General features: G+C 36.8%; 1 protein-coding gene across 1 annotated transcript in view; it reads right to left on the bottom strand.

Moving 5' to 3' along the window:
- Positions 1-19,731, bottom strand: part of GlyRS (glycine--tRNA ligase) — a 214,505-nt gene that overhangs the window by 84,705 nt on the left and 110,069 nt on the right. The window contains exon 10 of the mRNA XM_090391418.1: positions 13,227-13,391. Within this exon, the coding sequence (XP_090247544.1) occupies positions 13,227-13,391 (165 nt within the window). The remainder of the gene's footprint in view (positions 1-13,226; positions 13,392-19,731) is intronic.

Consider the following 19,731-nt stretch of genomic DNA (forward strand, 5'->3'; position numbering starts at 1 on the left):
TTAGGATGTAATAGTTTTATGACAATTAACCTCATCAACCATTCAAGCAAAATATTTTTGGACATCTTACTCTTACATATTGAAGCAAAAATGAATCCAATTATTCAGACTTCCAGACTGAATTTTGAAAGAACAGGAGCACAACTGACTATATTTATGCTCAAAATAATAGGAGAAAAATACACAGACCATAATAAAGTAATGTGCCATAACTTTATTGTTGAGAAAGCCTTTAAATGTAGCCACAGAGAACCGTGATATTGGAGTGACAGCAGCAGGAAGAAGAATAAACCATCTAAAGTTTGCTGATGATATGGATCTCCTAATGGAAAGCAAATCACACCATCAGGATATACCAACAAAGTTGGCTCATATTCTTAAAAAATATGGCTTATGTCTATATCCATATCCATAATAAGTATCCAAAAATCAATAGCAATGACAAATATCTGTTCTTCTGACCAAGTACTGTGGCAGAAACTGAAAAAATCCTACTCAAGGATACACTCATAGAAGAAGTTGATCAGTTTAAATACCTAGGCAATATCTTTAATAAAGATGGAAGATCAAGATAGGATATTAGAACAAAAACTGCAAAAGCAACAACAGCACTGTCTACAACTAAAACCGCTATGAATAGATAACAAGCTTATAATTATAAACAGATTGTATCTTATTGATACACTAGTTAATTCAGTACTTCTATACTGAAGTGAAACTTGGACTTCCTTAAAAGAAGATGAAAAGAAGTTGCTGGCATTTGAAATGAGGCGTTATTCTAATGATACCATACACTGATCATGTCACCAATTATGAAGCAAGACAAAGAATCGGTTCTTTAGCTGGTCCAGGAGATAACATAACGAAGATTCAAAGGAAACAACTTATCTGGCTTGGTCATATCAGCAGATTTCATTGTCCCCTAATGCAAGTTCTGTAAGATTTATTCTAGGAACTTGAAAAATAGGCAGACCTAGGATAAACTAGACAGAATATAAAAAAATGGACAGGTGCTTTACTTACAGAGTTAAAAGCGAAGTGTCAATCGAGGCCTGAGTAAAAGATTTCTGTGAGAAATGTTTCCTGATGTCTGCCCGACAGTTCTATTGTGGACTATGGGAAGAAGATAGTGTTAGGGACCATATGGCAGTTGTCTGCCATTATCTCCTCCCCAGATGTGTTTGGATCCCTGATAGCTTAGGCAAGTATCAGTGATGGATAAGAGTGAAGACTGACTGGCTATCAACTCTAAAAATTGTCAGCTAGGGATAAAACAGTCTCATCTATTCCTCTGGAGAATAAAATGCGATAGCTTTATCTTGGTTGATTCCAAAGAACTTCGTGTCACTGGTACAAGAACCAGGATAAGAATTATCCAATTCCAGGAATTTGATTTTAATTTCAGCAGAATGACTTATCAGTCCAAAATAAGAAAGCTGACACAAAGAGGATGCTTAATAAACAGTAGGCAAGGGAAGTGGTGAAAATTTATCCCTGTTGACTGGTAGAAGAAAAGACAATTTCTGAAATATAATAAAATTAGTTTAATCCTTTATCCAAGTGTGAGCAAACAAAGTTTGCGCCTGAAGTATCTTCAGGACTAGGGTAAGGTGATACAACGCCAGGGCAACTCGTTGCAAAGGTGGAGAAAGCTACCAACACTCCTATCTAAAAAAAAAAAAAAAAAACTTTCAATTTCTGAAATAGTTTGAAAAGGTGGCACACAGATTATACAGCGAATAATCCATGCTCTTTCTGATGTGTCTTTAAGGTAGGGTATAGAACCTATTTTCTCACATCCAGTTGCAGTCTAATTGAAGGATGATATTTATCAATAATTTTCTGGATGGCAGCTTGGTTATAATGATTGGTGATTTTTATTTTATTTAATTCATTGAACAGAAATAAATCAGCTGAACTGATGGAGCATGCTCAGTGCAAAAAAGACTTTTGATAATACTTATCTTCTATGATAAATGATGGTGCAAGGACAAATGGATGTAGTGGCCAGTGTAGGAAGGTTTCAATAAACAGAAAATTGAATACTGGCTTTAGACCATTAAAGTATCCAGAAAAGTGTGAACTTTATGAGAATACATGGAATTTATTTGATACAGAAATTGTAGTAATTCTTTGAGTAGACCAACTGCAAGATATTGTAAAATCATGTATACGAGGAACTTTGTTCAAAAAGCTCTTGTATACTGATTTTACTGGTAAACAAAATTTACTAAAAAGTTACTTGTGGGTTAATAGAGATATTTTCATATTTTTCAATTTGGAAATAATAAAATTTGTATACTACTGAATATTGTCACCTTAAAGGGTTTTGTAAAAGAACAGAAAAATAAGTGTAAGATTAATAGTGTCTAAAGAAACCTCTTAGTCACCAAAAATTCCAGACAGGATTAAGAAGATTAAGTCATGACCTCAGGCTACTGTACACGTGCAGTGCGATATTACATAGGGGTCTCCCACCTAACTGCACCGATAGACGTGGGTGTCAGGTGCAGAAAATTACGGTACCCAGTGGACGATGACGTAAGCAAAAACGAAGGTCATCGGGACCGTATAAATAGCAGTTTGCTAAGTCAAAATGGGATCTTGTCCTGGGTCAGCGAGGAGTTTCGAGGTCACATGGGATTCCGACCTGAAGTTACGATGTATGCTACGGCAGCGGAGTTTTGCTAACATCGACAGAGATAATTTGTAATTGCCATTGGAGACCTGTGTTCCAGATAGAAAATTGCCGAGGGACCGATGTGACTAAGATAAGCTGTTTTAGAAAAAATTAGATGTCAAGTTTCCATGCCACCAAGTTCCCGATGTCCACTGATGATAAAGAAGGAGCTCTCAAAACGCAGAAGAGTTTCACGAGTCCAATGCTAAAGTCGAACGGTAATAGAAGGAAGTAATTTCAGGGATCATTCAGAAAAAGACCAGACATCTGTTCAAAGTAAGATTTTTCCTTTGTTTAGCTAGAAATAAGAAGATTGTGATGGTGATTTAATTAAGGGACTTGTTTTATAGTGATACTTGAGGACTTAAGGCCTTATGCTGATAGATGAGATATTCTGTTATATGTGAGAGAAGATCTCATCATCATCATCATCAAATTCCTGCCATGTACCCTCAAGGGGTGTACAGGATATGACAGTACTACATGAAAAAATTACATCATTACTAACTTCCTATCTACAATTTTCCTCCAAATCAGTCTGTTACTTGTCAAGACTCCAACATTATCAGATCTTATATTTCTATCGTCTAAGGCACTTTGTACCGTATCAATCCACCTATATCTTGGTCTTCCTCTGGGTCGTTTTCCTGCCAACCTGGCAGAGAACACTTGTTTTGCTAATCTTTCCTCTCCCATTCTATTTAAGTGACCATACCATCTGAGATTAGCTCTGCTAACGCATTCCTGGATGCTGACAATGTCAAGTTCTTTCCTAATATCCTCATTTTTAATATGATATTGCCATTGATGCCATCTGTTCACGCCTCTAATCTTTCTCAGGACTCTCATATCTGCGGTCTCTAGTCTTTGGTCAAGTGTTTTACTTCTGACCCAGCTCTCAGATCCATAAGTTAAAATTGGTTTGAACACAGTCTTGTATACAGCTAATTTAGTGTTCCGACTAATTTCTTTCTTATTCCATATGAATTTATTCAATTGACTTCCCACGATACCAGCTTTGCTGATTCTGTTGTCTATTTCTATATTTAGTTTACCATCTTCAGTAAAAATTGTGCCTAAGTAGCTGAAATGTTTTACTTGTTCCACAGGTTCTCCATTCACAACACAGTTGACATTTTCAATGATTCTGCCTATTTTCATTGTCTTTGTCTTTTTATTGCTGACCTTCATACCATATCTATTACAACAGCTATTCAATTTAGTCAGAGAATCTTGCAGACTTGTAGCGGATTTATTTAGAAGTATAACATCATCCGCATAAAGCAAAGAGCTGACATTAACATCTCCAATTTTGATATCAGGTTTAATACCACATTCCTTCATAATGTGATCCATATAGATAATGAATAACAGGGGGGATAATGTACATCCTTGTCTCACACCAGATTTAACATTAAACCATCTTCCTGTACTTCCTTCAATTCTAACTGCTGACTCACAACTCAAATAAAGACTAAGTATTGCTTGATATAATGCCCCATTGACACCATATAACTGCAGCGTATTGAATAGCTTCTCTCTTGGCACCTTGTCATATGCCTTTTCCAAATCGACAAAACTTAAATACAGATCTTTGTTATATTCCCATGCTTTCTCGACTATTTGTCGTAAAGTGAAGATCTGATCCTGACAGCCTCTATTTGGCCTGAATCCAGCTTGTTCTTCACCAAGCTTTTCTTCCACAATTCTTCTCAACCGTTTCTCAAGTATACTTGCATAGATCTTGCCAGGAACACTCAGTAGGGAAATACCTCTGTAATTCTCACATTCAGTTTTATTTCCCTTTTTATATATGGGTACTATGAGAGCTCTACTCCAATCATTGGGAATTCGTCCCTCTGTCCAGGCTTTCTGAACTATGCAGTGCAGCCACTGTAAGACTCTTATACCACCATACTTCAGCATTTCTGGTCGAATATCATCTACTCCTGCTGCCTTTCCACATTTCAAGCCTTTGATGGCTTTTTCTACTTCAAGTATGGATATGTATTCCTGACTGCATGCCTGGTCAGTGTTTTTTATCACTGTGCTGTCATCACTGCTTGTTTCATTTAGCAGTTTTTCAAAGTAATTACTCCATACTTCAAGGATATCTTTTTCTCCTGTTTTCATTTCACCTTTATCATCTCTAATTCCTTTTACAGCACTCTTTCCTCCGTTCCTAAGCTTCTTCAACAACCTCCAGAATATTTTGCCACCTTCTTGATATTTATTTTCTATATTCTTGCCAAAGTCCTCCCATGACTTTTGTTTAGCTAGTTTTACACACTGTTTAGCTTTCTTACATTTGTCTCTGTATTCTGTAAGAGTAACAGCTGCCTTATTTGCCAGGAACTTTTGATATGCTTTCTTCTTTTCCTTCACTGCCTCTTTAACTTCCTGTGTCCACCAGGGAGTTCTGATTTTTTTATCCTTGCACACAACCTCACCACATGCCTCTCTGGCAGAATCAATCAATGTTTCCTTCAGAGTTTGCCACTGAATCTCCAAGGTTTGATTCCTGTTCTCAAACTCTTTCATTTTCTTTTCAATAATATTTCTGTATTTTAGTCTACAGTTCACATCTGAGAGCTGCTCAACTTTTATTCGCTTTAAAACTTTCTTACATGTTATTCTTTTCAATATGAAATTCAATTTTATCCTGCTCAAGACTAAATAGTGATCACTTCCAATTTCAAATCCTCTGTACACTCTGGTGTCCTGCACCAGGGAGAAAACATCACTATCAACAATAACATAGTCAATGAGACTTTTCTTATTCCTAGCCTCTTCTCTCCATGTGAATTTGTGCAGATTTTTATGTTGGAACATGGTGTTAGTAATAACCAGTCCATGTCCTGAGCAGAAATCCAACAGATATTTGCCATTATTATTAGCTTTGCTCTTTTCTCCAAATTTTCCCAAAATATTTTTGTATGTCTCACAATCATTTCCTACTCTACTATTTAGATCCCCAACAAGGACCAACATTTCCTTTTTCATTGTGTCAGTTGCTTTTTCTAAAGCATCAAAAAATTCCTCCACTTCTACCTTAGTAGAACCTTCTGTGGGACCATAGGCACAAATAAGTCTCATTGTCCAGTTCCCCATTCTCATATTTGCCCACATTACTCTACTTGAGACTGACTGCCATTCAAGAAGATTAGCCTCGTATTTTGTGTTGAATACTATGGCTACTCCTTCTTTTCCTTGATTGTCATTGCCTGAATATAACATTTTGTATTTATTGCTCAGAAAGATCTCACCAGTTTTGGTCTTTTTTGTTTCAGTCACCCCTATTATGTCGATCTGGTACTTATCTAATTCCTCAGCTAGCTCCATTTCTTTGCCATTCAGGCTTCTTACATTGATAGTACCGATCTTTAACTCTGGTGATGTTGAGTTGGGGTTTGTTTTCAGATTTGTTCCAGTAGCTGACTTTTCGCTGTTCGCCCTGGTTCCCTGGCGAAAACAACGGGGGCCTTGTTTAACCGGGCGACGCCCCAGCCGGCATGAAATTTTGTCATGTTGTACCATCATTTTTTATTTTGGTTTAACCAATAAGAATACAATTTGGTCGGCTAAATCCCAAATTGCCAGCCCATCCTCGTTCGTTCAGTATCAAAGTAGATACCCAACAGGGTGCACCACGAGAAGGTGAGGATTGGACGTTAGGTCAGAAGCCCTGGTCGGTTCTCCGCATTCCTTTAAAGGCTATGTGGAGGTCTCCTCTCAGTTATACAGCTTTGACCCTTAAGCACCCCGAGAGAAGATCTGGTTAATTTAAAGTGAAATATCGTGTATTTTATGTTATAGCTATTGCCTAAGCCTGCAGAATGTTATGTTAATTATAAGATTAATCTGAGTATAACCAAGTTTAATGAGAGAAAATTATAGACACGTAGTCTTACTAGAATTAAATATGACGAGGAACTAAATTGCAAACATAGTCATTAGTGGTAATTTGAAGCATAGAAGCTAATTTTCTTAGTACTTAAAATTGACCCATTGTACATTTCACTGATGTTAAATAAATTGTTTTCTTGTTTAAATAACTTGCCTGATTTCTAATCCAATGCACTACTCATTAAACTCAAATCTGTGTGAGTCTTAAAAATAGATATTGTCACGACTGCATAACAGAAAATTTAAGTTCAGAGATTTACTTAGAATTAAGAGAGTAAAGTTCGGTGTGGTTTACTGTGTGTTATTCTTTGGATGAAGATTCACCTCCCACCCACGAATTTAGTGGCACAGCTAGAAACTAAATAAATTTTCCAAATTTAGTTGAGAATAAACACCAGTAGGTCAGACAAAGAGATTGGCTCCAGCCCGAGACAATTTCTTTGTTCTGTAAGTTTTGCACACGTGAGCTTTATATTATTTTCGGCCATAAGTCTAGTAGTATAGTAAAGGTTAAGAAGAAAGGTTTATACGAGATAACTACAGTTTTTACAAAGGCACAGAGGACAAGATATAATTAAGGACTTGATAACATATTTAAAATAACAACATTTTAACAATATCATCTATGAAAATGGTACTGAAGAATTCATTTTCGAGATGTTCCATAAAAACAGTCAGCCAAAGCCTTGTGAAACAAGATTGCCCATGGTTGTCCCTCAATTTTTAAAAGAAACTTTGGGTGGAATAAGACATTTTTTTTAAAGGAACAAATCAAGGTAAAAGCTTTTGAAAAAATACAAGTCAACTACACTACAATAAGGCTGGATACAATTGAATAACATTAGTACTGTCCGATCACAGATACCAGACCTTTGGTTGGCAATGTGCCAAGAGTCAATTCATATTGAATGGGAGAAATGAATAAGGTGATGTATGAATTCATTACCAACACACGAAATCATGTGCTTTATACGTAAAATTTTCCAAATGTTGTACAAGCAAAATAGTTACCACTTTAAACAGTAGAATTTTCATAAAAGAAAACCTAATTTTCTGATGTATAAGAATAAACATTCATCCCACGAAATGCACTGATTATCCTATTATCGGAAATGATTCGCCTTCTGATGTATGCAGACATGTCGAAGGGTCGTGCATCTGTGGGCACACAGTACTTAGAATCTCTTACTAAAATATGTTGAGCCATCTCTTTTAAGATGGATCATTTTTAGTCACAACATTAGGCAAAATATGATCATTTGTAACATTAAATGACATGCTACAAATAATAATAAATTAATAATGGCACTCTACAAAAATGTTGTTACAAGAAACCTATGGATAGTGCAACTGATCTAAGCTAAAGAAAATTATTTCAGTATGCTTTTACAAACTAATTTTATTCTAATAAAATTTAAGTTCTACTCTTCTAAAAAATAATACAAAATAATTCTACTTCTAAAAAAAAAAAAAAAGAAAAAGAACCATACAATACTTTAACATACAATTTTTATTGAAAAGATCAAATAAAATATAGCAACAAAGATAATAGGAACCAGCTAAAATACTAAAACAGCAGTACATAACAGATTGCTCTTACTTGGAGCCTAACATTATTATTATTATTCAGGAATATGTAAGAGAATGACTAATTGAAGGTATTGTCATAACTAGAAAAGGAGACACAAGGTTAGCAAAATAGTTGAAGCCAAAATATTAGGGAACTAAGATCAAGATAGACTGTTTCAGTAAAGATTTCTTAAGACATAAATGTAAAATTTCTCTTGTTGTTAAGATGAAAAGCCAAATGGCTATTTTTTTTTTTTTTTTATTCCCTTAATTTAAATTTCTCTTGTTGTTGTTGTTATGTGCCATCCAGTCATTTTCAACTCTTGGTGATCTTGCGAACAAAGACTCTCCATCCCTCAGCTTCTTATCCTTTCTTTCCACAATTTTAAGGTCAAGTTGGTAAGTTCTTTTATGTTGTCCATCCAATTCGTTTGTGGTCTTCCTCTCTCATTCGCTTAATCTTCCCCAACATAACTGCCTTTTCCAATGATTCATCAGCTCACATAATATGTCCAAAGTACATCAACTTCTGTTTAGCAATCATTGCCTCCAAGGAGCATTCTGTCTTTATATTCTCTAAAACCTTATTCTTGCAATCCATGGGATTCTTAATAGTCTCCTCCTCCACACCCATAATTCAAATGAATCAATTTGCTTTCTATCTTTCTTAATAATCCAACTTTCACATCCATACATCGCTATGGAAATACCATTGCTTTGACAATTCTAACTTTCGTGGCCTTACTCATACCTCTGTCTTTCATAATTTTTGCTAAGTTTAACATCGTTTTTTTCCCCATGACTATCCTCATTATTTCTGATTATTTCATCATAATTTCATCTTCACATTTACCATCATTTCTGATTATGGACCCCAGTAAATCATAACTTTCAACAATTTCTATTTTATTTCCTTCTATTATAAATTCATTTAAATTGCCTGAAGCCATCACTTTTGTTTTGCTGATGTTTAAATTAAGCCCAGCTTTGTTACTTTCCGTCTTAACCAATACACCCGCACCAGATCTTCCTTAGTTTCTGCTATGAGGGTTGTATCATCTGCATATCTTAAATTACTTATTTTCCTGCCACCAAACTTAATTCCAGCAGGATCTTTGTCTAAATCAGCTATTCTCATAACATATTCAAGATCATACAGTTTTCTTATCAAGAGAATTAGATGTTCAGGTATTCCCATTGATCTCATTACAATCTACAATCTGTTGTGATCCACACAATCAAAAGCTTTCTTATAATCAATAAACCAAATGAATACTTTCCTTCTATATTTTCTTGTTCTTAAATCAAATCTGATACTGTCCTTTTATTTCTTCTTAGCCCTTAATTTCAATTTAACTTCAGATATTAATAATTCATGATCTGTCCCACAGTCTGCACAGGTAGTATTTTAGGTGCTTGGATAGCACTCTTCCACCTACTGCTGGCAACAATATAATCTATTTCTCTTATGTTGTTGGAATCAAGTGTTTGCAATAAAGCAACTGTTCAACACAAAACTCCAACATCCTTTCTCCTGCTTCATTCCTCAGTCCTAAACCAAATTTTCCAGGGATGCCTCCTTTTTCATCCACTTTTACATTCCAGTCACCTAATATCAAAAGAAAGTCTGTTTTATCAGTACTGTATGCTACTTGTTGCAAGCTGCTATAAAATTCTTCTACCTCATCTTCACTTGGATCTGTAGCGGGTGGATACACCTGTATGAGTGTAACCCAAAATGTATCATGAAAACCTTTGAAGAAATGGAGTAGCATTCATAATAAGAAGAGAATACTACTCTATTTCTTCAAAGGTTTTTATGCCAGAGTAATGGACATGAAGTCATTGGTATCAAAGTGACCCATTCCTGTCCATCTCAGTTCACCAATTCCTAACATCTTAATTCGAGTTCTTCTCATTTCTTTCTTCACTAGTTCCAGTTTTCCTTGATACATGCTCCTATTATATGAAAATCAGTAAAGTAGAGGCATCTTCTTCTGAGATTAACTCTATCAGAAGTTGAACTTCCAGAAGGCTTTGATCCAGCTTCATCATTTTTGTTAACTTAATTGGAAGTTCCTCTCTGCTCTTCCCCAGTAGCCATTTCAGTGCCTTCTGACCTGGGTGTCCCATCTTACAGCACTATATCACAATAATTTAAATCTCTGTTTATACGATTTTCTTGGCAAAATATATATATAGAAGTTGTTTGCCATTGCCTTCTTCTGTTTAGCCTACTAAGTATAAGGCTAAACAAACTGCAAGAGATGAAGTAAAACAGAAAAACTTGGGGGAGGAGAGAAGGAGCAAGAAGGAAAGAAAGAAAGAAGAGTAGGGACCAGTCTACATATAATATAACAGATATATTGCATGAAACAAGGCATGGTCCAGCATCAGGCACCTCTGGTTTGACACTCCCATACCCACTAAAGTGAGCTCTTAAGTGCACAATATAGCCCCACCTGGAGAAAAATTACTGATAGTAAACATTTTGATGAAATCTTAATTGTATTTGATTATTGGAGTATCCTTTATATTCCTTGAAGTTAGTAGAGCTAGAAACAAATGTTGTTGATAGCTACTTGATTTTTTCAAATTTTTTTTAATTGGAATTTTTTTTTTTATATTGATCCCAAAATAACGAGGTCTATAAGCATATCAGTACTGTGCAAGATGCAGATGAGGACAGAAGTTTATTGATGTTTTTTTTTTTTGAACAGCTGCAGAATAAAAGAAGAGAAGAAGCAGGTTCAGTGTATTTGCAGTTGCACAATATACAGATGCTGGGTAGCTGCTGCTGTTCATGTATTAACATTTACAACAGAAAGCGGAAGAATGATAGTTGCCAATTCACTAAAACAGTGACCATGGAAATACCTGTAGAATAGACACTGCATCTGTGAGATAAAGGATGGAGTGAATCTGTAAGAGAGAGAGAGATCCTAATTAGGTACAACAGATTTGGGATGTTGTACCTAATTAGGTATAACATCCCGAATATGTGAGCAATATTCTAAGTATGGGCAGATTTGAGATTTATATAGTCAAGAGTTGGTTAGGTATAAAAGGGTCTTTTGAATGCCTAGTTTTTTGGATGCTGAGGAGGCTATTTATGTGATGTGTATATGCCAGGAGAGACTACATGTAAATGTTAATAATATTTGTGTGGGGTTTCACCCCTTTCTCCCATCCTTTGGGGGGGGGGGGGGGGGGGCTGAGCATTCCTGATGAGGGATTAAGTACATATATTTCTTATGACCGTAGATCCCTGTGTGTTCACAGGGCCAGTTCGCCTGTTCTGAGGGATGAAAAACCGAGTTTCCGGGTGAAAAAACCCCCTACCTTTGTATGAGACCTGCTAACTCACCTCGAGTCGAATGAGACCAGATAAAGTTTCCTCATATCATAGACAGGAATCGAATTGAAGTCTTTCTGACCATAGGGCTTCATCTATACTGACTGAGCTATGGAGGCTCTCAGGAAATGTCAGTCCATGCAAAGAGATCTAATTTTGTCTGGTGATTTGTGTATTACTGAGGATAAGAGTAGGTGAGCTGAGATCTCTTTTGCAGAGAAAAGGAGAGACTTTTTGTTTTTGGTGACCTTGAACACGACAAGGTTGTCCTCATCCCACTGAAGGATAGCATGAAGATCAATGTCTAAGGCACTGATTGCAGATAATCTTGTTGCCTGGGATGTCAGAGTACTACATGGTTTGTCAAATGAACAGGATGAGTGGAGAGTACTATCATCAGCAAATATGTGGATAGGATTAGTGGTGACTGCGAGTAGGTCGTTCATGACCAAGAGAAAGAGAGTAAGTGATAGGATCGAGCCTCGAGGCATTCCACCACTGATGCTGAAGTTGGAAGATGAAGGGGGGGGGGCATCTACTGTGACTCATAGAGAACCAGAGAGATAGCTGGCCACCCAGTTACAGAGGATGGTAAGGAGGCCAAAGGATGGAAATTTGTTAAACAGGCCACGATCCCATACACATGCACAGCTGAAAGCTTTGGAAATATCAAGGGTTTCTCCAAACTTTTCCATTGCATATGTCCAGTGATAAATGATGTAAGATACGAGGTCAGCTGTGGATCTTGAATGGCAGAATTCATACTGATAGTCGCTGATTAATTAGTGGGTCTCAAAGGTAGTGGAGGAGTTAGCTACGACTTTCTTCATTATTTTGGAGAGCACAGAGGTGATGGCAAGCACCTCTGTGTTCTCCAAAAAAGAGGTGATCCCCCCCCCTTTTTTTTTTGGAATAGGATGAACATGAGATTACATCCATGCATTGGGATAAGTACAAGATGTGTATAATAACTTGTAGACGATGCAGCATGGGTGTTAACGGTGGAACACAATGTTTGAGAACAAGTGAAGAGATATCATCATGACCAGAAGAATTTTAGTAACCAAGTTAGTTAGTAGTTTCCTGATTTCTTTTTTTTTTGTCGAAAAACTAAAGGAGGCATACAGTGCTTGGATTCCAGATAGGTGATTTCCCGTGGTTGTCTACAGGAACTTGAGGAAAAGAGTGATGCCAGGAGGTCAGCTTTATCTTTGGGTGAAGTAACAGTGGTGCCATCAAAATGAGAGAGAGAGAGGTGGAAGTGCAAGGGAGCAGAAGTTGCATGAAATGGTCTTAGTAAATTGCTAAGAAGGCAGTGTTAAGGAACTTTACTGTATTAGAAGACCAAAAGTCACTCCAGGAAGTTTTGAGGTGGCCGACTACCCTGATATGGGTTTTCAGATGCTTTTGATGTTTTTATTTGTCATAACAGCAGTAGCAAAGTTTGAATTTTTTTCTGTAAAGGGCTCACTCAATACCACAGTTACAGTTTATCTTATCATAACTGAAGGGAAAAGGAAGAAGATGAGTATTTAGATAAAATAACATTTGAAAGAAATAATCAAATAATCTAATACAGTCATTTTGCTAATGGCAAAGTGACTGCTTTGGAGTATTATGTAAATATCATCTGAAGGTCAATTTCATACCAAAGATTTTCTCACCAACTGATATAAAAATTTTGTGGATTGCATGATTATTGTAACATCTACTTACATACGATGTCTTGGTTTCCGCATCCCAACAATCACATGCATAGTGAGCCATTTCATTACTCATGTGCTGACGGAAGCGTAACTTTTTGGGATCTACTCCGATTTTTATAAGAAACTGGTGTATCCTAGCCAGGAAGTATCCCAAAGTCTCATTGGCAATAAGTTTCTATAATGAGATTTAAAAAATAATATCAATGCAAACAAAATAATGAGAACAAAGACATGGCTAGAATAAGAAACCTTAAAAGTGCTATCATTGCAAAGTAGTGAAACAAATAACTGTTACTCACCAATATCAAGGATTACAATAGTGACTTAAGTGAGCTATTTGTAATATTCCCTCCTTATGTGGGTTTATTTTTTTCTTACTCATCTCTAGAGGTTAGCTATTTCTGTTACAGGGAGAACTCTGGAAAATTTATTTAGAGTTAACGACTGCACCACCAGGGTTCTCTTTGTGGTATTAGATATATTCAAAACTTCCTGTAGAGTTTACTCTGAGATTATCCAAAAAGCTCATTTATCAGTCATGGCTGATCTTCACTACTTTCATTCATAGGTCGGTAATTTTTTTTTTTGGAAACAGTGCATTGCATAAAGATCAGGTGGTATGATTCTTTAACAAAACAAGCATGTTTATTTCAAATAAAAAGGCAAATATACAAGATCATACACTTTTAAAAGGGTTCTCTCTAAGCTCTATCCTAAAACTATAATTGTAACATTTCAAGATTTGAATATACACCAAGTCATGCAATATGATGACACAAAGAAAACTGTCAATCCTTCTCAAAACTAAGATCATCATGCTCTATAAATTCTAAGGCAAAATATCTCCTATTCTATTTTTTGTACAATTGATCTTTAGCTTTACTTTTCAGTCCGGAACAATGAACTATGTTTAAACAAAAAAAAATTGTCCCGTGGATTCAGTCAATTTTCCATATCTTAGATAAACACAACAAATTGTACTCACGGATCTTCGTTAACGCAAAACACTATACTATCTCCTTTGCAGGTTCCATGGGTTGCCTATCTGTCTCAGGCTTTAGCTTCCATACTGGGGGTTCTGTCTTTACCAGCGTCTCACGTAGATGACTCCCAGGGCTCGAAGCACATTTTACCTACATTTCTGAGTCGGCCGAAGGCGTCCGATGCACATTGCAGGTTCTCTCACTGGCAAGGCATACTGGTCCATCTTTCTTGCTCTTTCGATGGCTTCACAGCTATGTTCTCCTGACTTCAAACGAGCCGACTAACACGATGCATGGTGAGAGGAGGGGGATCCGGAGTTCTCTCACACACCTTGTAACTTAAAGGACCTCTATATACGACTCCTCAGGTCCCTGAACTAAGGGTCGTGGCCCCTGAATATTCCCGTGCAAAACAGTCTTGACCTTCAACGTTAATGTTCTTCTAATTCTCATGGAACACATACATAATCTTGTTTACAAAAAGCAGAATTTTTATGACACTGTCCTTGAAGCTTGCATCTGTCTGACTCCGAGCACAATTAAAAGCACTTACTTTGTATATACAATTCCTATGTTGTTTCTTTCCAAACTGAACTACATCAATACTGTGCTGATTTCTATGGATTTGTCCTTGAATCATACAACTTAAACATTTATTTGATATTTACAGTTTCTGCACAAACTTACATGCTACTTTCCTTAGAGTTAGCTACATGGGTTTTCACAAAATGTACAATGTTAATACAGAAATATTTACCTTGTTTACAAGTTGTGACCTCTGTAAAAGTTGATACAAAAAAAAAAAAAAAAAAAAAGGAAAAGTCCTACTGCATTGAATTTTACATACTGACTAATCTTATTATGATTATTAAGATCCAAATTTGATAATGCTAAACTTACATTCTTATTCTGATAACACAGAACTTAGAATTGACTAGCTCACTAAATTTTAAGCATTAATCTAATTAACGAAAGAACTAGAGCATTTTGAAACAGCAAAACATAAAAGAAAAAGTTCTGCATGTTATACCATTAAACCAATTTCAAATGAATTTGGAATGTAGCTGTTACTTTTGCTTATACTGCCTCTCCCCAAGAATTCTGTCTAAGTATATTAAAATAAAGGGAAGTTAGGGTTCACTGTTCTTGAAGCTTGCATCTGGCTGACTCAGAGCACAATAGGCTCAGAAAAGATCTTTTCCTGCATGGGAAACCAGGGTCTGGGACATAGAAATACAAGAGAAGAAAGATTAATACAGTTCTGTGAAGAAAACAATCTGGTAATAGGAAATACTTTATTTAGCCACCCTCCTAGAAGACTTTACACATGGAAAAGTCCTGGAGACAGCTGTAGGAACCAGATTGACTATATAATGATTAAAAAAAGATTCCGGAATAACATCTTACAAGCCAAAACATACCCAGGGGCTGATATTCGACCAGACCACAACCCTGTGATCATTAAAGTAGCAATAAAATTAAAGAAAACAATGAAACCTCTAAACATAGAAAAATATGATCTTGGCTCCCTTAAAAATCAAGAAATACAAGATAAATTTTTAAAGGAACTGGCACAATCCACTGCTGTTAATGTTCCTGTTCCCATCAAGTATCCTTATCCTAAAGATGAGATAGAGGATAGATGGCAGAAATTTAAAGAGGGCATAAAAAAAAAAGGCACTAAAACAAACAATTCCCAAATTTGAGAAGAAAATAAATAAACCCTGGATGAATGACAAGATACTGAAAATGATGGGGGGAAAGAAAGAAACACAAAAAATCATCCTGAATACAAGAACTTAAACAAGGAGATCAGGAAAGAATGTAGGATTGCAAAAAGAACTATGGCTCAACAACAAATGCAAAGAAATTGAACTTCTGGACAAAAAGTACAAAACCAGAGAACTTCATGAAAAAGTTAGGGAGCTAACTAACAAATCTTGCAAAAGGGTAGGCTCTCATTGCATTGAAGATACCAGTGGAAACATCCTAATGAAGAAAGACAAAATAAGGGATAGATGGGTAGAGTATTCAAAGGAACTCTACAATCATGATAGAATAGATAAGCCAATGCAAGAAGATTTAGAAGGGCCTACTATTCTTACCTAGGAAGTAACAAATGCCATTAGGAAACTGAAACCAGTAAAAGCTCCAGGAATGGATGGAATTATGGCACAATATCTAAAGGCTTTAGATGATAAGGCTATAAGATCACTGACTGACTGACAGTAACAAAATATACGAACTTGGACACCTGCCAAAAGATTTTAAGCACTCAACGTTCCTACCAATACTTAAAAAATCGAAGACAATCAAATGTGACGAATACAGAACAATCAGTCTGATCAATCAGATAGCAAAGATTATGTTATATACCATCCTAGAAGAAATAAACATAAAATCAAAATGGAAATTAATGAAACACAATCTGATTTCCAGGAAAATAAAGGAACTAGAGAAGGACTCTTCAACATTAGAACTGTTATAGAAAGATATCTGGAGAAGCAGAAAGAAGTCTACTTATGTTTTATTGACTACACAAAGGCCTTTGATAATATACAACATGAACAACTAATCAAATGCATCAGAAATTTAGAAGTAGATGGTAAAGATACCAGATTACTGATAAATCTATATTGGGAATCTATATTGGGAGCAAACTGAAAATAATCAAGAGAAATTCCCAGTAAATAAGGGTGTCAGACAAGGCTGTGTTCTTTCTCTTATATTGTTTAACCTCTATACCGAAAATATCTTCCAGCAATTGGAAGAATTTAAAGGAGGCAGGAATATAAACAACTCAAGGTATGCATATGATACAGTACTGCTAGCTGAAAATAAAAAAGATCTTAAAACCTACTAGAAGAGACGCTGAAGCTAAGTGAAAAATATGGACTTAATTTCAACTTCAAAAAAACCAAAACCATGCTGGTAACAAGGGAAAAAACCTGATAATAAATATTAAGATCAGAGAAAATACTTTAGATCAAGTAGAGAGTAATATATATTTGGGTCAACTAATTACAGAGAATGGAAAGTGTGATAAGGAAATATTAAGAAGAATAGAAATTGCTAGATCAACCTTCATTAGCATGAAAAACATTCTGACTTCAAGGGAAATTCACACAAAAACAAGAATTAGGCTGTGCAAATGCTTAGTGAGATTACTCATGCTATCCACATGCTGAAAAATAATAAAGCTCCAGTAGTGGACTGCACACTGGTGGAGACGTCCTGCTGGAGCAGCTGCACCGGCTCATCTTGATGATCTGGCAAGAAGAACGGCTGCCGGACGAGTGGAAGGAGTCGCTGATCACCCCAGTATATAAGAAAGGAGATAAGGCTCAATGCGGCAACTATAGGGGCATCTCACTGCTGTCGACTGGCTACAAGGTGCTGTCTAACATCATGCTAATGTACCTCAACACCATATACAGAAGAGTGCCTTGGTGACTACCAGACAGGCTTCAGGAGGAACTGTTCTACAATAGACCAACTCTTCACACTGTGCCAAGTTTTTGAAAAGTTGTGGGAATATAACCGGGAAGTTCATAATATTTTCATAGACTTTTCTAAAGCCTATGACTCAATGATATGCCCAAAAATATGGCAGATGTTAGAAGAGCTGGGAATTCCTCGAAAACTCCAAAAAATGGTGCAGGTGTGAGTAGCTGGTTTGAGAACAAGAGTGAAAGCAGAAGGTGACCTTTCGGACCCGTTTCAAGTACAGACCGATGTGAAGCAGGGTGATGGGCTTTCTCCGATTCTCTTCAATCTAGTGTTGGAAAAAGTAATTAGAAAAACACATAGCAAGTGGCAGGTGGAGTCGACATGGGGGTGCAAGTTAGGATTCTTGGCTATGCTGACGACCTGAACATTATTATGGTGCATCAACGGTACTACGCGGTGGCATTGGTTACTGCTATTGAAGAAGTTGCAGAAGTATTTGGCCTGAAAATAAATGCCGAGAAGACAAAATACCTTTTTATGAGTTGCCATGCTGCTCAAGATCCAGAGGGAACTGCACAGTTTGAGAGGGTGAAGGTATTTAGGTACTTGGGTTCTTTCGTGACTGAAGACAACAAAGTTGAGGCTGATGTCCAGAGTTGGGTATATGCTGCGAATGTGGCCTATTATCAGGTGCATCCCCTTTTCGCCTCGTGCTTGCTGTCTTGGACTACAAAGGTGGGACTATACAAGACTTTTGATCAGGCTTGTTCTCCTCTACGGTGCCGAAGCGTGGACTCTCATGGCGAGACAAGCCGATCACCCGAGAGTATTTGAGAACAAGATGATACGACGTATCTATGGAGGGATCATGGCAGATGGAGTCTGGAGGAGGCGGTCCAATGCTGCCATACATGCTTTATACAACTCAGCAGACATCTTGATGGAGCTGCGAGCCCGGAGTCTTCAGTGGCTGGGGGCACCTGTACCGTATAGGCCCTGAAACGACTGTGAGACAAGCGTGGGAGGCCCGACCCCGATCAGGGAGACAGAGAAAGAGATGGTTGGATCAGGAGAAGGAAGACCTGCAGGCTGTCGGGCTGGAGACCAGAACATGGCAGACAGTCACAGAGGACCGTGCCCAGTGGCGACGTGGTGCTTGAGGCCACATGTTGCCACAAAAGTCCCCCCGCGCTGATAGCACCTGGCTAATGTATGCAATGTAATAACGTAAAATGCTACGTATGGTCAACACTGCTATCTGGAGCAGAAACCTGGACAATATCAAAATATTGTGAAAATAAACTAAAAGCCTTTGAGATGTGTATCCTCAGAAGAATTCTTAGAGTCCCATGGACTGCCAAAAAAACTAATTTAGAAATATTAGAGATGGTTGGAGAAGATAGGAATCTGTTGAAAAACCATTAAGAAAAGGAAAACCACCTACCTTGGTCACATACTAAGGCATGAATCCCTACAAGACAGGGTTCACTACCTTAGCTACCCTGACAGGAAGCACCATCCAACTGATTTTAATCCAAAAGGACTAAAATGAAGGGGGGAGGGGAAGATTGCTTTCTCTGTAGACACCATTACAGATAATATAATTCAGTGCTTGGATTCCAGTATGATAGGTGATTTTAATCAAACACATATTTTTTAATATCAATTACAACACAAGAGAAGTCTCAAGACCTATAACAACAGTGCCATGTGAAGCAAGTGATTAGAGAGAAAGACGGAATCTGTTAATGTATTTATGTTTCTTAAGTTTAGATGTTTATTAAATTGCCTAAAGCTGATATAGAATTCTTATATAGAGAGATACATTATATGCTCCACTAGACAGCAATGTCCAACTGATTTTGAGCAAATTTTGAATAAGTTATTAGCTACAATGCTTAATGTCTCTGAAAATATTTTGGCTCAATCAGACTGAAATAAAGGATAATTGTGTAGAAATGGGTGCCTCTCAGACCTCTACAAGATGCAGCTTTTAACTGGTTTTGACCAATTCAGAATATAATATTTATGTTGCTTAAGGACACCAAGAATTTCAGCACAAGAGCAAAATATGTACGGGAA

This window comes from Typopeltis vanoorti, chromosome 4 (genome assembly GCF_054136105.1).
Source record: "Typopeltis vanoorti isolate ZY-2024b chromosome 4, IOZ_Tvanoo_1.0, whole genome shotgun sequence".
Lineage (NCBI taxonomy): Eukaryota > Metazoa > Arthropoda > Arachnida > Uropygi > Thelyphonidae > Typopeltis > Typopeltis vanoorti.